The sequence below is a fragment of the Strongylocentrotus purpuratus genome, unplaced genomic scaffold, assembly GCF_000002235.5.
Source record: "Strongylocentrotus purpuratus isolate Spur 01 unplaced genomic scaffold, Spur_5.0 spur5_scaffold_1, whole genome shotgun sequence".
NCBI classification, from domain to species: Eukaryota; Metazoa; Echinodermata; class Echinoidea; order Camarodonta; family Strongylocentrotidae; genus Strongylocentrotus; species Strongylocentrotus purpuratus.
Genome location: NW_022145594.1, coordinates 1,895,610 through 1,907,803, shown reverse-complemented (window position 1 = coordinate 1,907,803; position 12,194 = coordinate 1,895,610). Strand labels below are relative to the sequence as shown.

The following is a 12,194-nucleotide window of genomic DNA, read 5'->3' as shown; positions in this document are numbered from 1 at the left end:
AATAAATAGTAGCAGAAATAGTTGTAGTTAGAAGTAGTCTAGGTGTTCTCTTTTGTCTTCTAATCTTTATCGTATTATTAGGTGGTCTGTCAACGACAGATCACCTATTGATTTCGCTAGAATTTTCTTTATTCTTTCTTTCTTTCTTTCTTTCTTTTTATTTCTTCCGTACACTTTTTTGTGCACACGTTTACTCGAAATCGACATGGTCAATTTCCTTTGAATTTCTGTCAGTCATCAAGCCCTATGATTTCAAGTCTAATTAACTTTTTCAATTATTTTTATTGTTATTATTCTAATTATTAATATTGCTATAATTTGTACTATTATAACTATTATTATTATTATTATTATTATTATTATTGTCATTATTATCATCATCATTACAAACTTTATCTTCCTCGCCATTATCATCATTGTCATTACAAACTGTTTTAGTTACAAATTTAGATAAATGTCATACTCGAAAAGTTTATTCATGCAATTATTTTGTTAAAAGTTTAGTGTAAATTTAATTTGGAAGAAAATTGTCAAATCATCATCATCTTGTGATTGAAACGTGACTAGGTGTGCATCTCAGTCACTGCAATTCAAGTCTAACTCATGAAAATGCAATATGCTTATCCCCCACGATCTCCCGGCGGCACTGCGTAATAATTATATTAATCTTGCCTCTAAAAGAACCCCCCCTGAATAATTCATTTTTAAATCGGTAGAATTTGGCAGCATAACAGCACTTTTTATTCTGTGCCATTTTAAACACAACTTCGATAATTTGTTCGTGTCCCCTGTGTGCGTTTGTATTTCTTGTTAAAGTTATCTTTATGCAAGGGGGCTCTATCTGACATGTCTATTTTGACCAAAACTCTCTATTAATGTTATGCAACTCAGTTTTAGGAGCATCCATCATACAATACTTGCTTCTTTAGCATGCCCCCTTCGATTAATTCTCATATTTGTGGGTAAAAGGTTTTCCATTATTATTCTCATTTCCCTGGTTACTAATATAAACGGAAATAAATAATTCTGCATGTTTACAAATTTGAGGTAAAGCGTTCGTTATGAATAAAACCACATTCATACACCACCTCCCCCTTCCCATCCCTCACTCTCTCTCTCTCTCTCTCTCTCTCTTTCTCTCTCTCGCTCCCTCTCTCTCTCTCTCTTTCTTTCTTTCTCCCTCTCTATCTCTCTCTCTCCGTCCCTTCCTATCGGCTTTCTCTCCCTCTCTCTCTTCACTCCGTCTCTCTCTCTCTCTCTCTCTCTCTCCCTCTCCTCCACTTGACGTTGACAAGTATACAGTGAACCCAAGTATTGCATATTATGCCAATCAAAATATGTTCCTGTGTTGTTCTATAATAGGAGGCTACTACTCCCACTGCTGCTGCTACTGCTGCTGCCGCTACATGGGTTGTGGTTGACAGCAAGATTAGTAAGTATAAAGCTAGATCTACTGGAGTTGTCTCTGATAATCACTCAGAACCTCTTAAAACCCCACTGTCCTACGTGTAGCTACTTGCTCCCTCTATATAGAAAACTTCCCAAATCGGTGCCTGTTGGTCCCCATGATTCCTTTTTCTTATGTTAGTTGAGAGCTGAGTTAATGAGATAGCCACCTGTCAGTGACCTCGCTGTGTGGTATAATCCCTTCTGGCCCAGTAGTATTGACGGTCTTTAAGTGTCGTTCACATGCGACGCTGCAATCCCGCGTCGGTATATAATATCTCTGTTTGATTATTGGTGACGGAAGGAACTTTTTAATTTTATTATGTTGCTCCTTTTCCATTCATATCACACTTTTGATATCATTATATCTGTTTTTGTACATGTAATTCGTTTTATGTTAGTCCTCATTTTTTTTTAGATAAATGTCATCTTTAACCCTAAAAAGGCCGGGCTATATGAGTTCTTAGTACGGCCGGGGGGGGCATTATGCCCCCCCCCCCCCATAAGATCTTGGTCGTGAAGCGGCCGATCTCCGCGAAAATTTGCACACATGTCAAGTGAAGTGTATAGAATACCATGATAATTTCCATTTTTTGAAAAATCCATTTGCATGATTATGGTAATGTAGGCTAATAAAGTCATAAAAATCACATTGTTACCCATAAATCATATATTATTCATATTTAAAGGGATAGTTGAGTTTTGTTTTCAGACCGCAAATGCCTTCAAAGTGCATGGTTATTGCTTTTATTCTTATCTATAACATTTCTAGTGCCCTTTTAGAACCTAAAATTACTATGAAGGTAAGTTTAGACCCCCAAATGTGTGAAATTTAGCCAATACGAGCATACCAATTCAGCTCCACTTTCGACCGTTAATTAATTATTCAATTAAATTAAAAATAACAAAACATGGGCCGGCTGGTTGTGCGTAATATAAGCAACACGAAAATGTCAACAAAAAAAACCAATATCGGCCTTGGCTGAAATACGACGTAAAAGACGTTATCTCGTTTTTTTTTAACGGTTTTTTCAAATTTTTCAAATTATCTAATATTTGTGGTGGTACACAAGTATTAGAAATCGTTATATTTCAGCCGTCTCTGAACCGATTTTGATCAAACAAAGATGATTTTGTCATTTAAATATTATGTTCTCTCAAATTTGACACTCAGTTTTTCATTATCTCACAAAAATTATTTTGTGTAGCGCCCCCTGCAACAGAACTCAACTATCCCTTTAAGCATTCTTTTTCATATGATATAAATGCATTAGACCATTCGGAATAATATAGGATTTCTTGGCGAAATTCGCGAGTTTGTCATTCGAATACATTTACTTTGTATTTAAGTTAGCGCAGATCAGCTTTGCCATGCCAATTATCATTCAATTTTCCCGATTTTGTATTTAATTTAGAATTTTGGTCGAAGGATTTCATAGATCTGTCATTCAATTTAGAAACTGCTCAACTAGCATTATAATTAATCGTCACTTGTCGAGGCGTCATTTTTATCATTCAAATTATTACCTATCATTCGTATTCGGATTATGTTTATTCAAAATAGGAATATTAGGGGGAAGAAATGCAACACACGTTTACAGCTTTAAAAAAAAATGCAATTAAATACATGATTTACCATTAGGGTCTTTTCTGTTATTCAGTTTATTAATTTTAAAGGACAAAGTATATGTGTGTAGTCTGACATTAGGTAAAGAAGGGGCGAAATCAAGGGATATGGCATTTCTGAACGGACATGTTCATATACCCCGGAAAAGTGGGGATACAAAAACACCTACCCCAGTCATAATATTATACTATTCCTCCATCATGAAATTGTGATAAATTTATGATGTAACACAAGACAAACAACTTCCTTACATGAAAATTTGCACAAATATTGAGACCATCAAGTCCGTAGATGTAAGTCTTTTTTTTAACAATCAAACTTAAAGGCTGATGAATATCTGAAATATCTAAAATATATAAAGAGTATAAATGCAAGAAAATAAAATAGGGTGAAATACACATGAAAAAACGATATAGAAAAAAAAACAATGAGCTATAAAAAGTGTGTAATAAACGAGAAATGTATATTGACCATTAATTATAGTGCATAAAGTGCTAATTTGAATGCTACATATGAATTAGAATGCTAGAAGTACACCGTCGCGTTGTCAGAAAATCGTGTTGCGCTAAATCGAATAACCAAATAGCGAAAGAAGCACTTTGTTCATTAATTTGAATGAAACATACGTAGATTCTAACTAAAACTTCATATATTTGAAATTTAGAAAAAGGAATATAAACCCGAAATATACCCGACAGCACTAAAACCGTCGAATTTGAACGCAAGACAAATTAATTTTAATGACAAACTCGCGAATTTGGTCGGAAAATCCTATAATACAACACAAAAAATTGGAAGAGCCAGCTTATTCCTTATGTTATCTTTTGTTTTGATAATTTCTTAAGTATTTCATTGTTTTTTTAACTTATGTATTTTATTGTTTTTGTTGTTTTATTTCATTTCCTACTACAATTCAACTATTTTGATTCCCAAAACAACCACCTAAACTTTAAACAAGACCCAATAACCCATGTTTGACATATTATTTTTGTACACAAATCACGAAAATGAGCGATTTTCGGGGTGACATGCAAAGACAATAGGTCACGTGACCTTGTAACCGTAGGGCCAATTTAAAAAAAAAATGTTTTAAAAGTTGCGCAAGACTCGAAATAAAAAAAGTCTGCGAGCGGCGGGGCGCCACCCATATGCGTTCCCGAACAATAGGGTTAAGTAGATTTTCTATTGTATTTATATTCAATTTGGTGTGTATATGATCTGCCGATGATCTGCTTTTTGTTTGTAACATCTGTGCTCATAAGATTGAGCTGAGTGAGTAAGCGCAAGACCATCGTCGGAAGCTGTTGTCATTCATTTACACGTACAAATACTGCGGCGGTTTTTATTCAATTTTTCCTTTTTGCGACGGTTTACCACGTCAAATCGGAACGGGTCTTTTACTAGTTATCTACTATTCATCAGTTTGAATTTGAATATGAAACAAAATTAATTCATGCATTATGATAATATAAAGTTGAACTTGTTAATAGCCATCTTTATTTCAGCTAAGTCTACCCTCAATGTTTTCTTTTTTCTTTGTATTAATCAATTATTTCAAAAATAAAATGATTAGCAGAATACTTTCTTCGTACATTATTTGCTTAAGAACATTGTTTATAAAAGAATTTACTTTGTATTTCTTTATGCGTTCTGCTCTAATAGCGGTGACAAGAAAATAGCCAAGTATACGCCAAAACTTGAATGCGTATAACTGCTTTTTTTTAATTTTATTATTACTCCTGGTTACTGGATTTCAATCCTATACGCATGTATGTGCACCATCTCCACTTCAAAAAAACCTAGTTCAGATATGACGCGACACATCCGTAGGGATTAACTTTTTATGATGACGTAAAGCGTAATAAGCGTCGCATTTCTGTATTTAAAAACATAGAGCTCAGTGAAAGTGCGCCAGACTGTTGTTGTGCATATTTGCAATCATCTCATTTTTTTTTTTAATTAAAAAGTATTTTTTTAAAGAATGAAAGAAATTGCGGCGGCTCATTTGTGAACGACCCTATAGGGAACATACTACAACGTTCACATGCATTATAACTAACCATTACTAATACTAATAGGCGCTATTTCTGAGAAATGTAGACATTGAAGGAATTGAAAATGTTGTTTTTTTGTGCTGTACTTGCGCGACGTACGCTACTGTTAGTTTCTTTTACATATAATATATGTAGATTCTATGCCTCTGATTGGTCAAACCTACATGCACGAATTTCACTAATGACTGCTGGGCAGTCTAGCGCAAAGAATATTGACCGGATATTGCTCTGATTGCGCGTACGATGCAGGACTCAATTGTTGCGCCTAAAGCTTACAATAACAATGGATGTACGCGCAGTGCAGTGGGACGCGCCTGTTGGATAAATTTCCTTAGATGATACAAATGTATATAATCGTGTTCCTGGCCCATTCAACCTCTCAATACATGTATTTGCATATTTTCTCATTGCAGAAGAAAAATGCAAAAATAACCATCGTTCTGTCGTAGGTGATCTGAAATGCGGGGGTGGTACAGAGATCGTCGTAACAAGGGGATTTTGCTTGAGCTTTGATCAATGTAAGGATTTTTCTGATTCTGCCTTTTCGTCATGCTCCAGCGATAATAAAACAGACCAATACAATACGTATTGTTCGAGTCTAAGTCAACGTAATAGATGCGACATAACGTGCACCGGTTCGTGTCCAGAAAGTGGGGACGCTTATTTGTACGCCGAGTATGATTGTAAGTCATTTATCTCTTATTCACAAATAAAATAATAATAATAATTACATTAATAGGGCGCTTTATACAGGTGTTTCTAAGCGCACAGGTGATGCTGTCTAAAGCCCCCATCACACCGAACTAGTTCTCACTACGCTCTGGAACCGTCCTAGAAAATCGTAAAACAGGTTGTGGGCGGGGTAGAGTGGACACGCCGCCGGACTGTCGATCACAAGTCCCGCCACGGCACTAATGTCCTTTGGCAAGACATTGATGTACATTTGCCACACTCAACCCAGGTGATGTCAATGGGCACCTGGCAGGAATTAATTCCTTGAAATACCGGAGCGCTGTAATGGCTGCTAGGCTAAAGCCGGGGTAATAATAAATGCTTCTCGGAATATAATTTCTAGATAGACGGCGCTATAGAAATGCCGATTATTATTATTATTATTGTTATTATTATTATTATTATTATTATTATTATAAATCATTCCTATAATTCGATCCTAGTTCGTTAATAAACAGTTCTCAATGCGTCCATCTCGTCTATATCTCATCCACAGTCAGTTCAAACCCATTCTTACTAGTTTGGAGACAGTTCAGCTCGTCTTTATCTCGTTCTTAGTGCGTTTGAACTCGCTCCAAGAGCGTGTGCAACCACGTCCTGGCCCAAGGGTTATACAACCCCAGCGCGTTCTTGTCATTCCTTATTCCCGTTCAACTTCAACACTTAAAGCTCTGAAGAGCAAGACATTCACAGGAGTGAAGCCTCCATCACACTAAACTAGTTCTCACTACGTTTTATAAACTGTTGCCAAACGGGCTCAAACTGAGTTGGAACGGATTCAACGGAGTGAACGTAGTAACAACTGTTTACGATCTGTTTCAGAACTTCATGGACGGGCTCGGACTGGCTTGGACGGGAAGGGTGCACTAGAACTTTGAGCCTCCTCAAAAAAGATTCCCCGTCCTGCAATTGGACGGAGTGACAACGTACTTCAAACGAGATGGACGTACTACGAACGGAATTGTCGTACTTTGATCCTACTAGGAACGTGTTACAACGTGAAGTGGTCGAGCATCAATTAGCAGTAGTATAATTGAACGGAAATAAAGAATGGCAAGAACACGCCGGGTTTTTATAGCCCTCGAGCCTATAAGGGCTCGTTCGAACGCACTAACAACGATATGAGGACGAGTAGAACTGTCCCTGAATGGCATGCTTGGGTTATAAACTAGTGAGAGCAAGTTGCGAACTAGTTAGAATGATCTGGACGTATACAGGGAACGAGGTAGAACTAGTTAAGAACTGGTAAAAAAAACTGATAAAGGACGGGCTTGGACTAATTTGCAGACACAAACCCTAGTCAGTCGTAGAAGAGAGTCTGCACTATAATAATACCATAGGCCATATAATATAGCTGCTCCTGACACAGGTAGCTGGGCAAGGCTTCTCTCAAGGCCCAATGATTTTTTTTGACAAAGTATCTGTAGGGTCTGTGCTTGCAGACTAGGCTTCGGCGGCTAGGAAATGGCAAATTCACCTCTGAACTTGATATGAACTGACTGTAGACGGGGTACAGACGAGATGGACGTATTGAGGAATTTTTATGAACGATCTAGGATCGTATTATAGACATTATTTACACATTCTACCCCTACGATAACCCGTTTTTACGATTTTCTAGGCCGGTTCCAGAACGCAGCGAGAAATAATTTGGTGTGATGGGGACTTATACTGCTGTTAATTGATCCTTGACCACAGCAGGTTGTTACACGTTTCGAGTAGGATCGAAGTACGGCAATTTCGTTTGTAGTACGTCCTCCTCGTTTTAAGTACGGTGTCACTCCTAGCTACTAATTGCAGGACGGGGACGATTTTGAACACGCTCAAAGTTCTAGAGCACTCTCCCGTAGCCAGTCCGAGCCCGTCCATGAAGTTTTTAAACAGATCGTAAACAGTTGCTATTACGTTCAACTTCGTTCAACCACAGTTTTAGCCCGTTTGGCAACATTTTCCAGATCCTAGTTAGAACTAGTTCGGTGTAATAGGGGCTTAACTCAGTATAATTATTTAACTACTCTCATGGAATCTTTTATTTATCCCAACCTGTTCTCGAACATAATATGTATGAATACAAATGATTGTATTCATACAATTCATGAAATTAGTTTGTTTGAATTCATTGTTTTTTCATGAATTAATTAAAAAACTGTGATGTTCTTAACTAAAGAGATTTTTTTGTAGATTGCAGATTAAGCATATTGGAATAAATGTGATGCAAAAGAAGATGACCTAACGACCGTAACCAGATGTAGAGATTAAATAAGACTGATATGGATTTCATCGGCTTTGTTTGGGGATTTACTAGTTTTTCTTCTTTTTGTAAAGGTGTCAGAGTTGGACCGGTAGTGCTGGGGTCCACTACGGTATGTGTATTCGTTTCTTGTTTGTTTATTTAATTCTCTTGTGTTGTTCTGCTTCATTTTGTGTACTTTTTCTTATTCTGTTTCTTATAGCGTTGAAGAGAGCCATAACTTAAAGGTACTTAGTAACATTGTGATGGTTGATTTCACAAATCTGTTGAATCAGGATGCAAAACACGTAAAATTATGTTTGTATGTATGGATTATCCAACTACGTTGCCCCAAATCCGAAATTAATTCACGCAATATGAAGATTTTTAACAAAGTTCAACGGATCGATGTGCGGCTTATCATCATAATCGTTATCATCTTTAAATATCATCATCGTCATCAAGCTTCATTATTATGATCATGGTTTTCATCATGGGAGAAAATTCTCCCAACCATTTTTTGAATTTTCCCAACCGTTTTTCCATGAAAAAAAGACATACAACAGGCTATAAAAATGTAGAGCCATTTTATTGCTTTGTGAGATTTCCATTCACCTAAAATGTAATTAAATTGTAATAATATAATTGGGAGAATTAAGGAATCGATCGGATCACTTTTTTCCGATTTGTACAATGAATAATGGTCCGTTTTCGCTCAAATTTTCAGATTATCTTTAATTGTACATCTAGCATTGCACTGCCTTAGCACCACTATCTCTCATCTAAACAATGTTACAAAGTCCCTTTAAGCTTTTCGACTTGAACTCATCAGAGTAAAACGCAAGAATGAAACAGAAAGCCGAAATCGATCAATATTACAGAAACTAAAAGGAAGCAAGGCGAGAATATAACGAGCGCTGATTGGCTGTCAAAGTTAACGGTAAATTAGGCTTATGCCAGCCGTTTATACCAGGAAACTGAACATCAGTTTTTAAGCGAGAGTCAAGGGCTGACGAAGTAACTTAAAATCATACTTCATTTAAAATTTTGTTCAATTAGTTTAGCTAACAGCGTAGACATAATTTGGAAAGTCGCCGACTTGGTTGATCTTTCTAAACTTGAAGTTGCATCTTCCGAATATTGATCCAGGTTCTAGGACAATTACCCCCTGGGCAATCACCCCCCGGAAATTTACCCCCCGGAAAACTACCCCCGAAGGACAATTACCCCCCGGAAAATTACCCCCCGGAGAATAACCCCCCGAGGACAACTACCCCCAAAGGACAATAACCCCCCGGAAAATTACCCCCCGGAAAATTACCCCCGAGGACAACTACCCCCCGAGGACAATTACCCCCCAGAAAATTACCCCCCGGACAACTACCCCCCGAGGACAATTACCCCCCGAGGACAACTACCCCCGAGGACAATTATCCCCCGAGGACAACTACCCCCGAGGACAATTACCCCCCGAGGACAACTACCCCCCGTGGAAAATCGGGATTCAATAGCAAAAGACGATCTGATACATTGAGAGATGGCTACGAGCCTATAAGACCCCTTCATGAACCCATATTCGTTCAAATACTAGCACGTTGTCTTCCTCGTTACTAAACATTCCCCTTTATATAGAACGGCAGTGCGGCTACTGATTTCCACGAAGGATGTAAGTTTTAGGTAATCGTCAAGTGCTTCTCAAAATGCATAGAAATACATTTCTCTTGAACAGCGTTATTTCAACTTTTTGAGTCATGGTACCCTCTTAAGAAATGAAAAGTTTCTCCCAAATCCCAAAGTCTTCACAGGCTATCTATTTTGCATGACCCAGGCACTCGTCAAGTGCTATGTTCATGGGTGTCGATCCCGGGGGGGGGGGGAGGGGGGTGTACAGTCATTCCTTCCCCCTAAACTATTCACCATCACACAAAAAATGAAGAGAAACATTAATGATGAGAGCCCGATGAGAGTAGTTAATGGTTATTACTCGCGAGATGACCATCAATATACACACTTTGCTATCTCATTTCCATAATACATACGTAAATGAGACATCCGTATATGAGACAAGAATAAATTGAATTCTCTCTCATACGGCTTCATCAGGAATTGATGAGAGACTGAAAGGATACAGGCGCGTAGCCAGGGGGCGGTCGCCCCCCCCCCCCCAAAAAAAAAAAAAACCGCCGGCCAAAAATAAAGAGAGAGAGAGAAAGAAGAAAGGAAGAGGACGTAGGAATAAAAAAGATTAAGAGTCGAGAACGGTACAACGAATCGTCTTCTTTCTCTAATCATTTAATGAAATGTCAAAAGAAATTGAATTTAGACAAGGATTAAGAGTCGAGAACGGTACAACGAAACGTCTTCTTTCCCTAATAATTTAATGAAACGTCAAAGCTTCGCGCAGGAGGGGGGGGGGGACTGAATTCAGACAAGGATTAAATGTCGAGAATGGTATCGTTTTCTTTCTTTATCAATTTAATGAAATGTCAGAGCTTCTGCGCTATGCGCGGAGGAAGGAGAACTACATTCAGACAAGGATTAAGAGTCGAGAACGGTACAACGAATCATCTTCTTTCTCTAATAATTTAATAAAACGTCAAAAGAAATTGAATTTAGACAAGTATTAAGAGTCGAGAACGTAACAACGAATCGTCTTCTTTATCTAATAATTTAATGAAACATCAAAGCTTCCGCGCTTCGCGTGGGACGGGGAACCCCCCCCCCTTCCTGCAGCCACCCCCTATAGGGAGCGCTCTTCGCACGCTTCGCGTGCTCACTACCGCCCCCCTAAAATCAAATCCTTGCTACGCGCTTGAGAGGATAATAACCAAAGTTGCAAGCCCACATGGGTCCCATATTCTCTGAAATGTTATCTTTATTGAGGGTGACTTGAAAAAAAATTAATAAATTGTAAGGGAGGGGGTGCAACCTGCCACACGCTTCTACCTCTTTGTTGCCTTGATCCATTGCCGAAAATATTTTGGCACCTATCATCCCCCCCAACCACGGATAAAAATCGACACCGTTGTGACCAACAATGACGGTCGCATACTACCGGGTACCCATTTAACACCTGGGTGGAGAGTAGCAGGTGCAGGTTAATATCTTGCCAAAGGATATTAGTGCCGGTGTCGTGATTCGAACCCTCGACCTGCGCATATCATACTCCCGCATGACAACATAAATATATAGATAACAGAAATATATAGATAACGTTAATTTCGGATCATGGACGAGGGCCCATTATACAAAGACAAATACACGATCAGCTTATTTAAAAAGTTACAGAGGATGCATAAATGAAATATTACATCTTAATTTCTTTGTTTTGCCATTGTTGGTGAGAGAGGCTGTAAGGCGTACTCATCTGGGCGCAATGTATTGTTGAATTTCTTTAAAAAATGTAATTTCTGTTCTTTACTCGGAAGCAAAACTTCGGGGGAATTGGGCAACTCCCACCCCCCCCCCCATATCGAAGTGAATAATTTGAAAACACTGAAAGGAACTTCACAAATAACATAGAAATTGAAAGTTTATGACATTTTCTGTAAAGAGCAATTTGAAGAGAAGCTTGCATTATTTGTCACAGTGTTACAAATTCCTCGGGGGTGATCGTCATTGGGGGTAGTTGTCTTTGGGGATAGTAAATGTCCTTAGAGGAGGGGGGTAGTTGTACTTGTGGGGAATTGTCCTCGGGGGTAGTTGTCCTGGGGGGGGTAATTGTCCTCCGGGGTATTTGTCATCGGGGGTAATTGTCATTGGGGGTAGTTGTCCTCGGGGGGTAATTGTCCTCGGTGGGTAGTTGTCCTCAGGGGGTAATTGTCCTCGGGGGGTAATTGTCCTCTGGGTAATTTTCCGGGGGGAATTGTCCTTGGGGGGTAATTGTCCGCGGGGGGTAATTCTCCGGGGGGTAATTTTCTGGGGGGTAATTGTCCTTGGGGGGTAATTGTCCTCGGGGGGTTATTCTCCGGGGGGGTAATTTTCTGGGGGGTAATTATCCGTGGGGGGTAGTTTTCCGGGTGGTAATTTTCCGGGGGGTGATTGCCCAGGGGGTAATTGTCCTGATACGATTGATCCATGCTAATAAAGACTATTAGTGATAATA

At 38.7% G+C, this 12,194-nt stretch overlaps 1 protein-coding gene across 1 annotated transcript in view; it reads left to right on the top strand.

Annotated features, from left to right (window-relative positions):
- The window catches only part of LOC105446252 (mucin-5AC-like), a 39,061-nt gene that overhangs the window by 6,319 nt on the left and 20,548 nt on the right, over positions 1 to 12,194 (top strand). Inside the window, exons 5-6 of the mRNA XM_030977593.1 lie at positions 1,363 to 1,432; positions 2,230 to 2,249. Of these exons, the coding sequence (XP_030833453.1) occupies positions 1,363 to 1,432; positions 2,230 to 2,249 (90 nt within the window). The remainder of the gene's footprint in view (positions 1 to 1,362; positions 1,433 to 2,229; positions 2,250 to 12,194) is intronic.